General features: G+C 43.1%; 1 protein-coding gene across 2 annotated transcripts in view; it reads right to left on the reverse strand.

Annotated features, from left to right (window-relative positions):
• The window catches only part of ADCY7 (adenylate cyclase 7), a 336,616-nt gene that overhangs the window by 228,243 nt on the left and 89,430 nt on the right, over positions 1–18,943 (reverse strand). For both annotated transcript variants that reach the window (XM_040328713.1, XM_040328712.1), the window contains one exon: positions 12,594–13,081. In XM_040328713.1, coding sequence (XP_040184647.1) covers positions 12,594–12,767 — 174 coding nt within the window. In that variant the 5' untranslated portion in view covers positions 12,768–13,081. The remainder of the gene's footprint in view (positions 1–12,593; positions 13,082–18,943) is intronic.

Here is an 18,943-nt window from a genome sequence, read left to right on the forward strand (position 1 = left end):
AATGTCAAGCAACTGCATTTTATGCTATTTAAAGCGGAAGTAAACCTTTCTATTTTATAGTTTAAAAAAACAGTTAACATTCCCGGTGATCTGCCGTGCTGGTTCCAGGTATCATGGAAGTTCCAGCGCATGCGCGAACTGATGCGCTGAGATGGTTCCAGCTATCGGGAAAGTTCCTTCAAGCACTGCGCAGGTGCAAACTTGCTGACGGAAATCCCCGAACGGCGGCCGGCATCCAGGGCGACGTGGATTTTGAGGTAAGTGGCCAGTCCGCCTCACGTCCTCGCTTCGCTCGGCCTCCTGGCTCTTTTTTTAACATCCTCCAATCCACGGGGATGTTAAAGAATGAGCCTGGATGCCGGGCGAGGTTCGGAGATTTCCGTCGGGAAGTTTGCGCCTGCGCAGTCAGTGAAGGAACTTCCCCCATAGGGGAACATTGAGGACAAGTCACCGGCATGCCGGAAATGCTTGCTGTTACATTGGTTGTGCTCTCAATCAAACTGTCAAACCATCCAATGATCGGTGTCATAATGGATCACATGTGCAGCATTATGGCAGTTGCAGATTAAACAGAGGCCAAGATGGCGGCTTCCTTGGCTGAAAACAATAGGGTTTACTTACACTGTAAACACTTCCATAACAAGCCTATTCTGGCACTCCTTTCCGACATGTAAAAATCATAATTTTTTTGCTAGAAGATTACACAGAACCCCCAAACATTATATATGCTTTTTTTAGCAGACACCCTAGGGAATAAAATTGCAGTCATTGCAACTTTTTATGTCACACAGTATTTGTGCAACAATTTTTCAAACAGTTTCATGAATTAAAAAAAAAAGCAGTAATGTTAGCCCAATGTTTTTGTATAATATGAAAGACTATGTTATGCCCAGTAAGTAGATACCCAACATGTCACGCTTTAAAATTGCGCACTTTTGTGGAATGGCGCCAAACTTTGCTACTTAAAAGTCTCCATAGGCGACACTTTAATTTTTTTTACAGGTTACCAGTTTAGAGTTATAGAGGAGGTCCAGTGCTAGGATTGTTTCTCTCGCTTTAACGCATGTGGCAATACCTCACATGTGTGATTTGAACTGCGTTTACATATGTGGGCAGGGCTTACGTGTGCGTTTGCTTCTGTGCGCAAGCACATGGGGAAGCTTTAAAATGTAATTTTTTGGGGGGACATTTAAAAAAAAAAATTTACACTTTCTCTTTACATTTTTTTATCGAAGAATAAAGTGAATATTATGGAGTGGCCATCTCAGTCTCCTGACCTTAATATCATTGAGCCACTCTGGGGAGATCTCAAATGTGCAGTCCAAGAATTTACAGGAACTGTAGGCTTTTTGCCAAGAAGAAAGGGCAGCTTTCCCATCTGAGAAGATAAAGAGCCTCATCCACAAATACCACAAAAGAATTCAAGCTGTCATTGATGTTAAAGGGGAGGTAACATTGGGGTGTTTAGCTCAGTGGTAGATGTGTTTTTATGTAGTGAGTCCACAGCAGTCAGTTATCAGGTTTGAGGGTGTGGCAGTCCATTTTTATTGAAAGGAACTAAATAAAAGTTTATACACAGGATTTCCCACACAGGGGTTTTTCTCCAGTAAATTCACACAACAGAAAAAGCCAAGCCTCCTGGCTCCTAGGCTTACTTTGCCTTGCAGTTCCCTGATGAACCGGCCCAATCCTGGTCTCAACAGGATTCTCCAGCCCCCTGAGTTTGCTCGCTGTCCCCCAGTCTTCAGGACTTCCTTCAGCCCCCTTGGACTTGTTAGTTTTCCTCAGCTCACCCAGCCTCCCTGTCCTTCAGACATGAAGTCCCCCCTCACCAGGGATGTAGTCTCACACAGGGCAGACAGTTGTTCCTGACAGGGGTCTGTCTTTCACCAGCAGTAACAAGCTGCTCACACTCCAACTTCCTTCCACTTCTGCGCTCACCAGCCCCTCATTATATGGGCTGTGTGTACCTGGGCACACACCCTGCTGGCTGTCCTCAAGACCCAGACACAGGGTTGGAGATCCCGTCCCACCCAAGACTCTGAGGAATCTCCAAACTACAGAGCTCCATCTGAAAATAGCAAAACCTGGAGAAAGCTGCCAAAGCAGTTTTCTCAGTTTTAAAGCTATGCTCTGTAGCTCTGCAGTCTGCTGATATGCAGACTCTGTGTCCATTGTAACTCCATTTTCCCAGACAGGGACTCTCACTATTACAGGAGCAATACACAGTATTAAGAACTGGGGTATTTACACTTTTGATTAGGATCAATTGGGTAGTTTCTGTTGTGATTATGATTTAAAAAAGTAAACACAGTTGACTGATAATAAATGGCTTCAGCCAAACACCAACCATGAGTGAAAGAAAAGTGTTTGTGTTATCATTGATATTCAATGAAAAATGGCCAAGAAAACCTAAATTCTGCCAGGGTATGTAAACGTATGAGCATAACCGTATAAATAAGCAAAAGAATACCTTGATGAACTGTTGGAAGCAACTTTACCATGAATGGAATGATATCAAGGCAGGATATCTGTATGAGACTTTAGTCCATTTCTGAAGGACAACTCTGTGGACAACTCTTAAAACTAGACTATATCCTCGATTGCTGCCCCCAAACACTTTTAGACAATAACAGGAGATTTGTAATTTGAAAGAAAGTACCACTAAGAAGAGGTACTAGAGTGGACGGAGACAACAGTGGGGGGGAACAGGAAGGAAGGAATCACCCTCCCTATAACAAAAATTAAATCCATTTCCTTTTTACTTTATTTAAAAATTCTTTGATAAAGTTTATTTTTATAAAGTTGCCAAAAAAGTGTGTTTTAGCATTAAAATTCAAACTATCATGTAGATTTGTAAACCTGGAAACATTTACTCTCATGTCCTTTCCAGACTGCAAAGCCATGTTGACTACCATGAAGTTAAATATGATTTTTTTTATGTTTCATCTATTGAATAAAATACTTTTGCTGGTTTTTCACACGGCCATATTGCAGGAACATACAAGGTGTGTCTAAAAAGTTTGGTGAATGGTATCAGAAAACAAACAAAACATAAGATACAAACAAAACACCTTTATTGGCCTTTAAAATAATCACCATCCTTCACAACACACTTTTGGCAACGTTCATAAAGCCCATCAACAAAGGCCTCTATAGGAATTGATCGCAGAACCGCTGTCACACATTTTTGGATTGTCACCACGTCCGCAAAATGTACACTTTTCATGACACTCTTCAGACAGAAAAACAGAAGGAAGTACTCAGGGTGCCATGCAATCAGGGCCGGCGCTACCACTAGGCGGATTAGGCAGCCGCCTAGAGCGCACTGTCATCAAGAGCGCAACTACGGCTGCTGTGTACACGGCATTCTGGTGTGGAGAAGACTTGCCCTTGTGTGGAGAGTCGGGTGTCAGTCCAAGAGGACTGACAAACACAAGGAGGGGGTTGGAGTGCGGAGATGGCGTGGCTCAGTCACTGGGGAAAGCAGGTGATTTTTGGTGAAGCCGCTCCGCACTGTATGGGAGTGAACTCCGCTCCCCTCCTACCGACAATACACACAGCAGCCTGGAACTAGTGTCTTCACCAGCTCCCGCCGACACTCCTCCTGAGCACTGACACACACACTGAAGTGACTAGCTGGGGAGCCGCACACCTCTGTGTATAGGGACTGTGAGACATTAGAGGAGGAAAATACAACGACTGTCTGTTGTTTGAAAATGCCGCCCATTCCACACCACTGACTGCTCGCAAACTGCACTCTGTACTCACTCAGCCCGCCTCCGTTATAAGACAGTGAAAAGTTCCTTCAGGTCAGGATGACACACACCAGAGTTCTCCTCAGCTCTTCCTCCTGATAACCCTCAAGCTCCCTCCCTGGAATGTCCCCCTTCCCCTCACATTGCACAGGTCACAGCGCGGGAGATTGGAAGCCGAGAATGTAGGTGAGTGCTTGGCCATGATACATACAGTATGCTGTTGCTGGAGCTGGTATCACTGATTAGTGCTGTGCGGGGCGGTCAGTGTATTTATTTAAGTTTCTTTCTTCTGCTGGTGGTGACCACCCATAGAAAACACTGCCTACAGGTCAGGCTGCTGCCCACTAGTCCCTATGTATTCTAGTTACTGCTGATTCTAGTGCAGCTGGGGGTGCAGAATTTACTAGAACTGGGCTGTATTTTCCTCCACTTGTAGCATCTAAAAGGGGTATTTTCCTCATCTCCCTTCCACCAGCAGTCAGCAGCTGCAGTAAAAAAAAAAAAGCCAATCAGTTCTAGTAAATGCTGCCCTCCCTGTCCAGAGGTCTGTACACCCGCTGTGCTCATTATGAGGGGTTCCCACCATCCCTGTGCTGAGTTCCCGGGTCTGTACACCCGCTGTGCTCATTATGAGGGGTTGCCACAATCCCTATGCTGAGTTTCCGGGTCTGTACACGCGCTGTGCCTCATTATGAGGGGTTGCCACAATCCCTGTGCTGAGTTTTCGGGTCTGTACACTCGCTGTGCTCCTTATGAGGTTCCCACTATCCCTGTGCTGAGTTCCCGGGTCTGTACACCCGCTGTGCTCATTATGAGGTTCCCAGCATCCCTGTGCTGAGTTCCCCTGGTCTGTACACCCGCTGTGCTCATTATGAGGTTCCCACCATCCCTGTGCTGACTTCCCGGGTCTGTACACCTGTTGTGCCCATTATGAGGGGTCCCACCATCCCTGTGCTGAGTTTCCAAGTCTGTACACCTGCTGTCCCCATGAGGGATTCCCCATGGGAATTCCCCAGCGCACATTAGTCAGGGGCACCGTGCCAGTGCCCCCCCCCCCCCCCCCCCCAGGCTCCCACATACGCTGCATGCGTATCATGCGCTGGGCCAGTGACTGACTCCCCCCCCTCCCCCAATGGTAGCAGTCTATAAAAAGGTGGTGTATACATGGACAGTGCAAAGGGGGTGGAGCCAAGGGGGGGGCGGCAAAATGAGGTTTTGACTAGGGTGTCAAAAATCCTTGCACCGGCCCTGCATGCAATCGATCGAATTCTGGATCGAACTGGTAGCAGCAGTTGTGAGGATTGTCAACAGAAAGGATGGATCCTGGTCACACATGGTAATGAAGTCTCCAGGGGTTTCCATCCAGTCCATTTGTTTTGCTTTCTGTGCGTCTATCAGTTTTTGCAGCACAAACTGTTGCAATTTTCCTCAATTTGTAGCAGAACTTGATGCTGCTGCTCCATTGCACTGTGACCCTACCTCTCACACTGACTACATTTGACTGCCTGCAGCGGGTTTACCCTGACAGTCATGTGTACTCTACGCTAGGTGACGCTTTTTGACACACCTCGTATTGCATTCAGCCTTTACTATAGGTTCACCCTTTATAACATGTTACATCCGCATATAGCTCCAGTAACTGATCCCCCTTTGTGACAGCGGACAGGGGGATCCTTGTCCCAAACCCACTGTCACAATTTGAAAACAGTGAGTCTCTGCCTGCTCTATGGTAACTGCCTGCCCGTATGAGCAGACTGCTATGCTGAGAGTCTGCAGGAGCCTGATATTTCACACACACTCTGCTGATCATGGGTGCAATGCTCTGCTGGCTCCTTAGAAAAGAAAAACAAATACACTTTTTTTTTTACCTGAATTATTATTATTTTTTTTATGTGAATCTAGCCTTTAAATGTAAACTATGGCATTCCGTAAAAAAAAAAAAAAATGCTGCTCTTATGGTTTTCTCTCAGGAGGATTATACACTGAAACCTGCTGCCCTTGTTAGATGTGTAGATTGTTAATGGCACCCCAAACGCATCGAGCAGATGAGGTGCATTTGCAGGCACCAAAATTCATGGTACCACAGTCATACCTGATGCATTTTTTTGTGCACTCCCATGCATATAGCAGTCCTTTGAAATGATTGGGCTGTCAAAAATGGAAAGCACGATATTGTGCAAAACCGCATGCATTCTAGTGTGCACTGTCCCATAGTCCCCTGCAAATCCCCAAAAATACCTGTTGAGCCTGCAGTGAAGTCCACCTAATGCAGCTTCCAGTGATTGTGCAATAATGATTCTGCACTGCTCCTGAATGACGAGCAGTTACAACTCTCAAATAGGTTGTTACTGCTTGCACTACAGTGGGATGAAAAAATATTGCAGGGAGTGTGGCTATCACCATTGTTACTGCCATTTCACAAACCTGTAGCGCCTAGTCCTGCCCACTGCTTTCTGGATTGATAGCGTGGTCTCTGTTGCTGACCTACCATCCTTCCTCTCCCCCACAACCCCTTACCTGGGAGCTGCAGTGTCAGGGAGGGGGAAGTGTGTGAGACTAATTAAGGTGGAAGGAAAATAAAGTTTGTTTACTTCATGAGGCTTGTGCATCACACAGTTACTGGATTGGTACTTATTTTAACATTAATGCAGATATTCTCCAAAATATTCTCCCAATTAATTCATAGGCAGTACCACCACCAAATGCGACCCATTCAAGTGAATGGGGCCATGCCACAACCACCCTGCAACCAGTGCTGGAGGTTTAAAGGAGTTAAGACAGGTGATGAGTAGGCGACAGAGCCTCCCAGCCACCTGTCAGATGTCCTCTAAAAAACGATCGCTGCCACAAGTGTTAACAAATCTTAAGTATTGACTTTTACTTTTCTTTTTCTTTTTTTATTACCCTCAGCTGTTTTCCAACTAAGAATTAAGATTCAATATAAAATTCCATTTACTAGCAGTCACTGTCAGACTGGCACACCTGTGATCCCCCAGAAGAAATACGGTGGGGGTCCATCTTTAAGAACTGTATGAAAAATGTAAATGTAGATATACACAAATAGGCATTGTAGGTAGCTGACCTTACCTGCAATAACATTACAAGAGATTCCCTATAGCATGACGTTACAAAAGATTGTTACATACTCATCATATGTTAGCAAAGACCATTGTTCTCCCACTAGCAAAACTCTGGCACTACAGGGTCACTTTTACCCAATGGGTAACCTGTAAAAAAAAAAAGTGTGAATATACTTACCTTTCCGGTAGATAGATTACTGAAAAAGCCACTGCTTCTCCCCTCCCCACAGGCTCATGTATTTTACACTTCAGTGTTTGTAGAAATACTTGCTACCTTGTATGTTGATGTGGCCCCAGACCAGCTCCTTTGTCACTCTGAAGCTTGAAATACTTGCAGCAGCTATGTTCAGAACTGCAATACCTTTTCAAAATACAAGCGGCTGCAAAAGGTAGGTATGTTCGTTCTTTTTACAGGTGGGTTATTGGGTAAAAGTGACCCTGTGGTAACACATTTTCTAAATGGACCATGGTAACCTGAAACTAGCTACTAGCACAGGGGTCTCCAAACTGCGGCCCGAGGGCCAGTTGTAGCCCTTTGCTAGCCTTCATCGGGGCCTTGGGGCAGTATTGCTTCCAATGATATGAGGCACTATTCCTCCCAATGGCACCAACAATGGGGCACTATTTCTTAGACTAATAGCAATGATGGAGCACTATTCCTCCTCCTACTGCCCACCAACCCCCGGGGCCATGTTTATTCTCACTGATGCTTGGCCTTGGGGCATTTTTATACCCGATCCGGCCCTCCTGAAGTCTGAAAGGCCATAAACTGGCCCTTTGCTTGAAAAGTATGGAGACCCCTGTACTAGCACACTGCCTTCTGCTCTGCACAGTCACTCATTTATTCAGACAGAACTAACATCTCATAATGACAAGCACTATTTTTTATTATGGCATGGTTGGCACCATTAAAATATCTCAATTATGAGTGGTCTGAATTGTAGACTAAGTGATTAACTGCAACTGAGCAGTAAGCTATTATTGCACAGGGTTGAACAGCATCTATTAGTTTCTGTCACTCAGTCTCAGCATTGCTACAGATTTGGAATGGATTTTTTGCAGTGGCCAGTGGAATGCTGCCTACCTCCATGGACACTGCCCATCAGTGATGATCTACCCCTACGACTTCTCATCCAAGGCTAAAAAAAAAGACTGACTGATGCCCACACCTACTTACAAAAAAGCCCCCTTCATTCTTATCAACAAACTGAATATTTCTCATCGCACTTACAAGCTGGTGCTGGGTGGAAAGCCAACGACCCATGCTTTCTCATGCAGCTGTAGGGTGCTCTTTCTGACTCAGAGACTAGATCTTCAATTGTGTCATAAGTGAGTTTTGGGGGTTAGCAGGGAAGGAACGTGAATGGTAGCCGATAAGCAATGGTGCAACTCAAGCTTTTTAGAATCTTTTTAGAGTGAGGCTGCAGAAGCCTTGTAGAGGACCCTTCTGCCAGAAATCAGTTTGTTCCGTATACTTACACAATTATCTATGTAGCAGAATGGGAGTTGAAAGGGATAGCCGCTTAGGCCCCCCTTTCCTCATGGGTTCATGGCATGGGACTAGGTTTAGTTTAGGTATAGTTATTAGGTTTAGTTTAGAGCAAAGCTGCAGGTGCTGGGGTTTTTTAGTTCAGCAGGGTTATTTAAGGATAACAGAAAGGTGTTTTTGCAGGTAAGGTAGCAGGGTTGTTAATTTGGGTCAGGTGTGTAGGAAAGTTCTGGAGAGGGTTCTGGCCCACAGGGATTGGTCAGGATAGTCAGGTGGTTCTGGGAGATTTTTCCAGAACCTGGTACTGGCCTATTTAAGGCCCATTTGGGCCTGGGTCTGGGCCACCCTCACACAACATTTTACAGGTGAACTCCCCACCCTACCCCCCCCCTTTTTTTTTTTTTTTTGTCGCGGCCTGTTCATGTGGTAGCTCCCTTCAGGTTTATGAAGGGGAGGTTTAATTTAAATGGTTAAATTGTCGGTATTCAACTCGAGTCTGAGTGGCTGAGTTAAAATTGTTGGTGATTGATGATTTATTCAGATTTATGCAAAGTAAGATTGATATGTTATGAATTTTTTGAAAACCAATGAACAAGGCCGTGGCCAATATTATCCAACAGTTAATGATTACATGTAAATATTAAAATGGATCTTTTGAATAAAGTTATTTTCTGGTTAATTGGTTATGGTGTGGGTTTGTTTGTTTTCTCTATGCATGTTTGTAGATATTAACATAATGCCTATGATCCCATTCCATTAGTCCTTGGTGAAATTACTGATTTTTTAGGTCATTAGAAGGATACAGAACAATAATTGTTCACAGAGACGTTCCAGCATATCTGTGCTTCCCACACAGCCTTTGTACAGTCTCCCTCAACCAAGGTTCTGGGCAAACCCTAGGAATCCTCCAAAGGTTACTAGAAGTTCTTGAGCTGTGGCTGATTGACTTCCAGTTTGATGGTGCCTGTGTAGCTCCAGAACCAACACCACTTGGCAAAGTCAGTTGTATAACACCAAGTTCATTTTAGCGGTCTGTAAAGCTGGCTACACATGATATTTTCCCATACATAGTAGGCAAGGTTGAAAATAGACACAAGTCCATCAAGTCCAACCTATGTGTGTGATGTTAATGTCAGTATTACATTGTATATCCCTGTATGTTGTGGTCGTTCAGGTGCTTATCTAATAGTTTTTTTAAATTATCGATGCTCCCTGCCTGTGGAAGAGAATTTCACATCCTTGCCGCTCTTACAGTAAAGAACCCTCTACGCAGTTTAAGGTTAAACCACATTTCTTCTAATTTTAGTGAATGGCCGCGTGACTTATTTTAAATTCCGTTTTGCTGAAAAGTTTTATCCCTATTGTGGGGTCACCAGTACGGTATTGTACATTGAAATCATATCCCCTTCTCAAGTGTCTCCTCTCTAGAGAGAACAAGTTCAGTGCTCCTAACCTTTCCTCATAACTAAGGTCCTCCAGACCCTTTATTTGTTTTGTTGCCCTTCTCTGGACTCTCTCCAGTTCCAACACATCCTTCCTGAGGACTGTTTGCTCAGAACAGGACAGCATACTCCGGGTGCGGCCGGACCAGAGTCCTGTAGAGTGGGACAATTATCGTTTTATCTCTGGAGTTGTTCCCTTTTTTAATGCATGCCAATATTCTGTTTGCTTTGCTTGAAGCAGCTTGGCATTGCATGCCATTGCTGTGCCTGTCATCTAATAGGACCCCCAGGTCCTTTTCCATCCTAGATTTCCCCAGAGGTTTACCCCCTAGTGAGTAGATTGCAATCATATTTTTGCCACCCAAATGCATTATTCAAAAATGTTCTACATTGAACCACATTTGCAATGTAGTTGCCCACCCCATTAGATTTACCAAAACCATATAAGGTCAAATCCAAACACTTTCCAATTGTGTACAATTAGGCAGGCACTTGCACTACATGGTTGAAGGTAAATCTAAAGGAAATTGAACAAGAAAATGGTGTCATGTTAACAGCTTAAGGGTGGATTTCTGACCACCACTGTAAGGAAGGGCATGCTTCCCACTGACCAACAATGTAAAGGAATTTTTTCCACTGACAATGATGAATTGATTTTGGCAGGTGTGTGTTCCCCAAGACCTGAAAACTATTTCCATGTCTCTTCTAGGGTGAAAAGGTCCAAAAAAGGCTGCTCTATTATTTGGACACTTTCACAACTGAACCAGCCCTACCATTACTAAAATTGACAAGCATAAAGCTCAAGAAAAACAGAATCAAATCTGTATAGTCATTCTAAGTCAGTGACATAGAAAATACTAAAGCCACTGGAGCAACATGTCTGCCAACAAACTAGTATATTAAGAGGGATAGGTCAGAATTGACAGTCTCCATACTTCATGACTTCAAGCTTTCAATTAGCTGGCTCAGTAAGTACTGTACTTTTTCTTGGGGCTCGTTCACACCAGTGAGCCACACTTCACATGGCTTCCAGGAACAATTGTTTTGTTTTGTTTTTCCAAAGAACTTTATTGAAATGTAACAAGTGACATATCAATGCAGTCCTTTTTACCATGGAGGCATTGTGATGCAGTAGTTTACGTTCCAACCCACTACACTGAAAAAAAGTACTGCGTGCAATACTTTCTTTCAGCAAACATCACAGAAACACTGTGGTGTGAGCAATCATTATTTTGCCTTGTCCTTGCTTTGGGGCTGCACTGAAATTGGCTGCCAGTGTAGCCTCAAAGCACCTGGTGTGAACAAGATTGTGGTGGTGGTCGGTGGTAATTTTACTTGGGGGGGGCGGCAAACAGTACCACCCCCTGGTCGGTCAGGTCTGGAATTTTAACCTCATCTATGGTGGGCAGCGCTTCTCCTGGTCTTCACTGGCGGCTTCCCCTGCTTGGTGGCTTCCCCTGCTCTCCACGTAGTTAATTGGGATTCTTCTCTTTTCAGCCAATCGGAAAACAGGACCTGCTTCTGATTGGGCCGGATTGAGGATCAGTGTTTCAACAGCTAATATTCATTCGCTGTTCTAACACCTGGGTGAGATCGTAGCACAATGCTCTGCGCCACTAGCCCATCCTATTTTGAAGCCTATATGAGCCTCTGGCTCTAATAAGGTGATTCAAAAAAGCACCCCCGCCACTGTAATTCATGCGCCTGGCATCCTGAAAGGGGTCAGATGCATGAATAGGGGGTGGCGGACATGGATAGAGGGGGCGGCGATGAAGCGCCCCTAATGGACGGGCTGCCACTGATACTAACTCAAAAATTACAACTGAAAATATGCACTAAAAAATTACATTCACTTTAAAGGAAACCTGTGAGGAGACACATCTCATGCCGCATACACACGATCATTTTTCGGGTTGTAAAAAACGTAGTTTTTTAAAAATGTCATTTAAAATGATCGTGTGTGGGCTTCAGAGCATTTTTCGGGTTCTGAAAAACGACAAAACAAAAATTCAAACATGCTCTATTTTTTATCAAAGTTTTAAACAATGTCGTTTTTCGGGTTGTAAAAAATTATCGTGTGTGGGCTTTAACGACGTGAAAAACCCGCGCATGCTCAGAAGTTATGAGATGGGAGCGCTCGTTCTGGTAAAACTACCATTCGTAATGGAGTAAGCTCATTCATCATGCTGTAACAGACAGAAAAGTGCGAATCGTCTTTTACAAACTCGAAATCAGCAAAAGCAGCCCCAAAGGTGGCGTCATCCGCATGGAACTTAACCTTTATAGTGCCGTTGTACTTGTTGTACGTCACCGCGCTTTGCTAGAGCATTTTTTTTCACTATCGTGAGTAGGCAACGTCGTTTTAATGATGAAGTTGAAAAAAACATTGTTTTTTCTAGAGGCTGAAAAATGTCGTTTTTTACAACCCGAAAAATGATCGTGTGTACGCGGCATAAGCTTCCGTTGCTGGCCTCTCTTCATGAAATCTTAGCTGCCTGGTTCTCATTTTGATCCGAAGGCTTCAATACTTTCTAAGATATACACACATAGAACAAGTTGGAAAATCTAACTTTGGTGACTGGATTGAAGTTAAAGGATGAGCATAGCAGTCAGATAACTAGTATGTTCAAACGGAAGGTGTTACCTTCATACTTTACTAACCATAGGTTTAACCCTAAAATACAAAGGAAAAATTATATACGGCTCATGTAAGAGATTGATTTAGTAATGAAACATGATATTTTAGCTGTGGCAACATAAGCGTTACGAACAGTTCAATTGAGTCACAGAAATTAGAGAATTAAAAAAAAAAAACTATACTCACTTTACTGATTGTGAAGAAAAGAACAACTAGAGTCACACAGGCAGCCACAACCACAAAGAGCAAAATGAGCAGCAGTGGATAGTGCTGGTTGATGCATTGATACTTTTCGTAAAGCGAATGTGTAATAATCCAATCCTCATTGTCCTTTATTAGATATTTCCCTTTGGATGGCATTTTAATCCAATCTGGCTTCTTGTTTCTCTTGCCTAGTACTCACAGTGCACAAGAAAGACCAAACCTTGTCGTCTCCCTGGGCTCTTGTGGCGTGTTGGTCTGATTCACATTGCAAGCCTGCGTCCGTCCGTCCGTCGTGAGAAGTCTGCAGCTGGAGTAAGGTAAGAGCAGCAGCTCCCTCCTCCCAAAAACATGTGCAGCTTATCGAGGCTTGTGAGCAAGCATAGCTGTGCCTGGGTGATATCCTGTCAGTTTAGTGCAGTCACTAGCCATACACCATCTCCTCTTTCTCTCCCCATTGACTCCTTTGTATTCTGAAAAGCACAAAAGAAAGGCAGTGTTAGAAGCAGATTCATTGGCATTTCAATAAACAAGACTCTGTATTTACACCAAAGCTGTAATAAAAAAATGCTTAAAAATAAATAAAATTTAATAAAAATAATAATAATTATATATACACACACACACCTAAAATGAATAATTTAAAATATATATATACTTAAGAATAAAACTTGTTAAACGTAGTGACAAAGCAACTGGTCTCCAGAAGTTAACAACATAATTGTTAGGTGTTAAACACAAGCAGCTGCGCTAGATGTAAAATTAAACAAGGCGATGCATTGTGCGTAGAGTTCATGACAACTCATTAAGCATTTTGGCCTACAGGTGGCTCTTGAAAGGCAAAAGAGATGTGAGAAGATGTGAGAGGGCAGAAAGAGGAGGAGATGCAGGAATAGGTACATTACAATGACTGGTATGTTTGAAAGCCAAGTGACTTATTCAAATCACACTTGTAAAACAACTTGTTAGTCAACTCCATCCTCACTTCAATGATGCAATTCAAACAAGCTATACAAAGCGAAGGCTGTTTGTTTTATTACATTTATTTTATCTATGTCTGGCAAAGAGCGCCATGCCCTAAAATATTTCTCACAAACAAAGAGTAAAAAAGGCATCATTTATAAATGATGTGGGACCTTAAAATATCATCAAAAGCAAAAACATTGTGATAACTAAATTTTTCAAGTAATCTCATATTGGATTGTCAAATATAATTATTGATTGTATTGTTATAACAATGCTGAGGTTGTAAAATGAAAGAGTAGGCTGTGGCCATAGATCTTCTTTAAATGAAATTAATCACAGAGTATATCTAGTGTTCAAAAAGTATATTATAAAATGTGTTGGGGCCATCTCACTCTGGGGAATATGGTCCATATATATTTTGACACAAAACACAATTTTAGTTTGTTTCAGGTATTTAACAAAACATTTTCAAGCTATAGTTACAGTATCTCACAAAATTGAGTACACCCCTCACATTTTTGTAAATATTTTATTCTATCTTTTCATGCCACAGTACTGAAGAAATGACACTTTGCTACAATGTAAAGTAGCGAGTGTACAGCTTGTATAACGGTGTCAATTTGCTGTCCCCTCAAAATAACAACACACGGCCATTAATGTCTAAACCGCTGGCAAAAAATGTGAGTACACCACTAATTAAAAATGTCCAAATTGGGCCCAATTAGCCATTTTCCCTCCTCTGTGTCATGTGACTCATTAGTGTTACAAGGTCTCAGGTGTGAATGGGGAGCAGGTGTGTTATATTTAGTGTTAATCGCTCTCACTCTCTCATACGGTCACTGGAAGTTCAACATGGCACCTCATGGCAAATAACTCTGAGGATCTGAAAAAACGAATTGTTGCTCTACATAAAGATGGCATAGGCTATAAGAAGATTACCAAGACCCTGAAAACTGAGGTGCAGCACCGTGGCCAAGACCATATAGCGGTTTAACAGGACAGGTTCCACTCAGAACAGGTTTCGCCATGGTCGACCAAAGATGTTGAGAGCACATGCTTAGCGTCATATCCAGAGGTTGTCTTTGGGAAACAGACATATGAGTGCTGCCAGCATTGCTGCAGAGGTTGAAGGGGTGGGGGGTGCAGCCTGTCATTGCTCAGACCATACGCCGCACACTGCATCAAATTGGCCTGCATGGCTGTCGTACCAGAAGGAAGCCTCTTCTAAAGATGGTGCACAAGAAAGCCTGCAAACAGTTTGCTGAAGACAAGCAGACTAACGACTTGCATTACTGGAACCATGTTCTGTGGTCTGATGCGATCAAGATAAACTTATTTGGTTCAGATGGTGTTAAGTGTTTATGGCAGCAACCAGGTGAGGAGTACAAAGACAAGTTTGTCTTGCCTACAGTCAAGCATGGTGGTGGGAGTGTCATGGTCTGGCGCTGCATGAGTGCTGCCGACACTGGGGAGCTACAGTTCATTGAGGGAACCATGAATGCCAACATGTACTGTGACCTACTGAAGCAGAGCATAATCCCCTCCGTTCGGAGACTGGGCCACAGGGCAGTATTCCAACATAACGACCCCAAACACACCTCCAAGACAACCACTGCCTTGCTAAAGAAGCTGAGGGTAAAGATGATGGACTAGCCAAGCATCTCTCCAGATCTAAACCCTATTGAGCATCTGTGGGGCATCCTCAAACAGATCTGGTCTCTAATATCCACCAGATCCGTGATGTCATCATGGAGTGGAAAAGGACTCCAGTGGCAACCTGTGAAGCTCTGGTGAACTCCATGCCCAAGACGGTTAAGGCAGTGCTGCAAAATAATGGTGGCCACACAAAATATTGACACTTTGGGTTTAATTTGGATATTTTTACTTAGGAGTTTACTCATTTTTGTTGCCAGCGGTTTAGACATTAATGGCTGTGCGTTGAGTTATTTTGAGGGGACAGCACATTTACACTGTTATACAAGCTGTACACTCACTACTTTACACAGTAAAGTGTCACTTCTTCAGTGTTCTCACATGAAAAGATAGAATAAAATATTTACAAAAATGTGAGTGTCAACTCACTTGCGAGATACTGTATGTAATGAATATGAGCTGAAATCCAAATGGGAGAAAGGGTTTGAGAATTACAGTCGTAATTCCCAAAGTAAAAACTGTCCAATTACAAAAGGAATTGGGCAATCGAATCACAATCTGTTTCATGGCCAGGTGTGGGCTACTCCTTCATTATTTCTAAGTGTGGTATTAGCATTGCTGTGAATCTACACCATGCGTTCAAAGGTGCTGTCCATGCAAGTGACACAGGCCATTGTAAGGCTTCAAAAACAAAACAATTCCATCAGAGAGATAGCAGCAACATTAGGAATTGCCAAATCAATAGTTTGGTACATTCTCAGGAAAGAAGAAAGCACTGGTGAGCTTAGGCAACATAAAAAGGACTGGATGTCCACGGAAGACAACAGTGGTGGGTGATCGCAGGAGCCTCTTTACGGTAAAGAGAAACCCATTCACAACATCCAGACAAGTGAAGGACACTCTCCAAGAAATGGGCGTATCATTGTCAAAGTCTACAATCAAAAGAAGACTTCACAAGAGCAAATACAGAGGGTTCCCCAAAAGGTGTAAACCATTTGAAAGTCTGAAGAATAGAAAAGCCAGATTCGACTTTGCCAAAAAAACATCTAAAAAGAGTCAGACCAGTTCTGGAAAAGCATTCTTTGGACAGATAAAACCAAGATTAATCTGTACCAGAATGATGGGAAGAAAGAAGTGTGGAGAGCAAAGCAAACAACATCATTTGATGGCATGGGCATACATGGCTTCCAGTGGCACTGGGTCATTGGTGTTTATTGATGATGTGACAAGACAGGAGCAGCCTGAGGAATTCTATACTGTCGGCCCAGATTCAGCTAAATGCAGCGAAGTTGATTGGACGGTGCTTCACAGTACAGCTGGACAATGATCCAAAACTCACTGCAAAAGCAATCCAGGAGCTTTTGAAGTAAAATAAGTGAAATACTCACTGGCCGAGTCAATCGCCTGATCTCAATCCAATCGAGCATGCATTTCACTTGCTGAAGGGAAAAACTAAAGGCAGAAAGACCCACAAACAAAAGAACTGAAGGTGGCTGCAGTTAGAACCCTGACAAAGCATCAGAAAGGAGGAAACCCAGCCTTTCGTAATGTCCATGAATTCCAGACTTCAGGTAGTCATTGCCAGTAAAAGATCCTCAACAAAATATTAAAATGTAATATTTTATTTATGGATTATATTCATTTGTTCAATTACATTTGAGCCCTTGAAAATGGGGGGCTGTGTATAAAAATGGTTGCAGTTACTAAAAGTTGTACTTGATATTTATGTTCAACCCCTTGAATTAAAGCTGGAAGTCTGCACTTCAAAAGAATTTAGATTGTTTAATTTTAATTTTATTCTTGTGCCATACAGCGCCAAAAGTATGAAAATTGTGCCTGTGTCCAAATATATATGGACCTAACTAAATGTGGTAGCATACTGCTATGGAATGATGCCAAAAACATTGTATCAAATACTTAGCATAAAGAGAAAATGTGTCATCTTTAGTAACAAATCTAGTTGCAAATACACTGTAAACCTGTCACACAGACTTTGCAACCCAGTTTGTAACCAACTGTGTCCACAAATTTTCTTAATTTTTAATAGAAATCACCAATCAATGGGTTTATCTCTAATTTAGAAAAAAATGGCAGAGCTATACAAATCATTCCTTTATGTCCCTGGGTCAACTGTGGAACCAGAAGTGTTGGGTGTATGATATAGAGTTATGTAGGGGGAATTCATAAAGGGTGTCGTAGAAGCCATTAAAGTGGAGGTTCACCTAAAAATAAACTTTTAACATTGCATTTATGAGATTAATGACAATCAGAATCGGCTGTTTTTTTTTTTAAAAATACGTCCGTACATACTGTTTCCTATATGTGTTCTCACCGCCGCTTCCGGGTATGATGGTCAGGGCTGGGCGTTCCTAATTGATTGACAGGCATCCGACCGACGCATACAGTGCGTCACGAGATGCCGAAAGAAGCCGAACGTCGGTGTGGCTCTATATGGCGCCTGCGCACCGACATTCGGCTTCTTTCGGCATCTCGTGACGCAATGTATGCGTCGGTCGGATGCCTGTCAATCAATTCAGGAACGCCCAGACCATCATACCCGGAAGCGGCAGTGAGAACACATATAGGAAACGGTATATACGGACGTATTTTTTTTTTAAAAACAGCCGATTCTAATTGTCATTAATCTCATAAATGCAATGTTAAAAGTTTATTTTTAGGTGAACCTCCACTTTAAGAATTCTGTTGGGGTGCCACAACAAAACTGTCAGTGCTAGAGCACAATTCATGTACCTGTCAGAGAGGCATATGAATCTGTCAGTGCTTAGCACAGAGGTTGGAGTGTCCATACTGGATTAAGAGACTAGTTATCTCATTGGGTCCGCCTGGCTGTTGATCGACAGATCCATAGTTTCTATTCAATAGCAGCTTTCAAATCTGGCACAAATGCTTGGCACAGGTAGTTCAGCATGAATTAAACTATCATTTACAGTAAGCAACAGTCACCTGGACCTAGAATATTAGAGCCAACTTATTTAATCTGAGGCATTAAAAATTGTTTTCCTAGAGTTTCAATTTGCTGCTTCAGCCTTGAGCCTTCTTCTCTTGTTTACTTTTTCTGTTACCCAACACAGACACTTCCTATTGGATGGCCAGTGGCGGGATCCTCTTAGGCCGCGTACACACGGTCGTTCCAAACCGATTAGAATGGTCCGACGGGCCATTTCCATTGGTTCACCGCTGAAGTGGCCTGATGTGCGTACACACCATCGTTCCAAAAACGGATCGGGTCAGAACGCGGTGACGTCAAACACACAACGTGCTGAATAAAACGAAGTTCAATGCTTCCAAGCATGCGTCGACTTGATTCTGAGCATGCGTGGGTTTGAACAGATGCTTTCTGTACTAACCATCGGTTTGGACAGATCGGGCAGCGGGTCATCGGTTCGATTTTAAAGCATGTTTTAAAATTTTGGACCGAAGGACAACAGTCCGATGGGCTATACACACGGTCGGTTTGGACCGATGTAACTGAACCTCGGTCCATTCTCATCGGTTTTGTCCGACCGTGTGTACGCGGCCTTAGGGTCAATGTCAGAGCCAAATAGAAGGCTGGTTTCAGCGGAGGGAAGTGGAGAGGAATGGCTGTCTCGGTGGGGCATGACAGTGTTAGATTTGGACAGGGGACTTAGATGAGTAGGGGTGGTAGGAAGATTTTTCCCAGAGTAGGGATTCAAGCTGAAATAGCCCATTTGGTT

Source organism: Rana temporaria, chromosome 11 (genome assembly GCF_905171775.1).
Source record: "Rana temporaria chromosome 11, aRanTem1.1, whole genome shotgun sequence".
In the NCBI taxonomy this organism is placed as follows: Eukaryota; Metazoa; Chordata; class Amphibia; order Anura; family Ranidae; genus Rana; species Rana temporaria.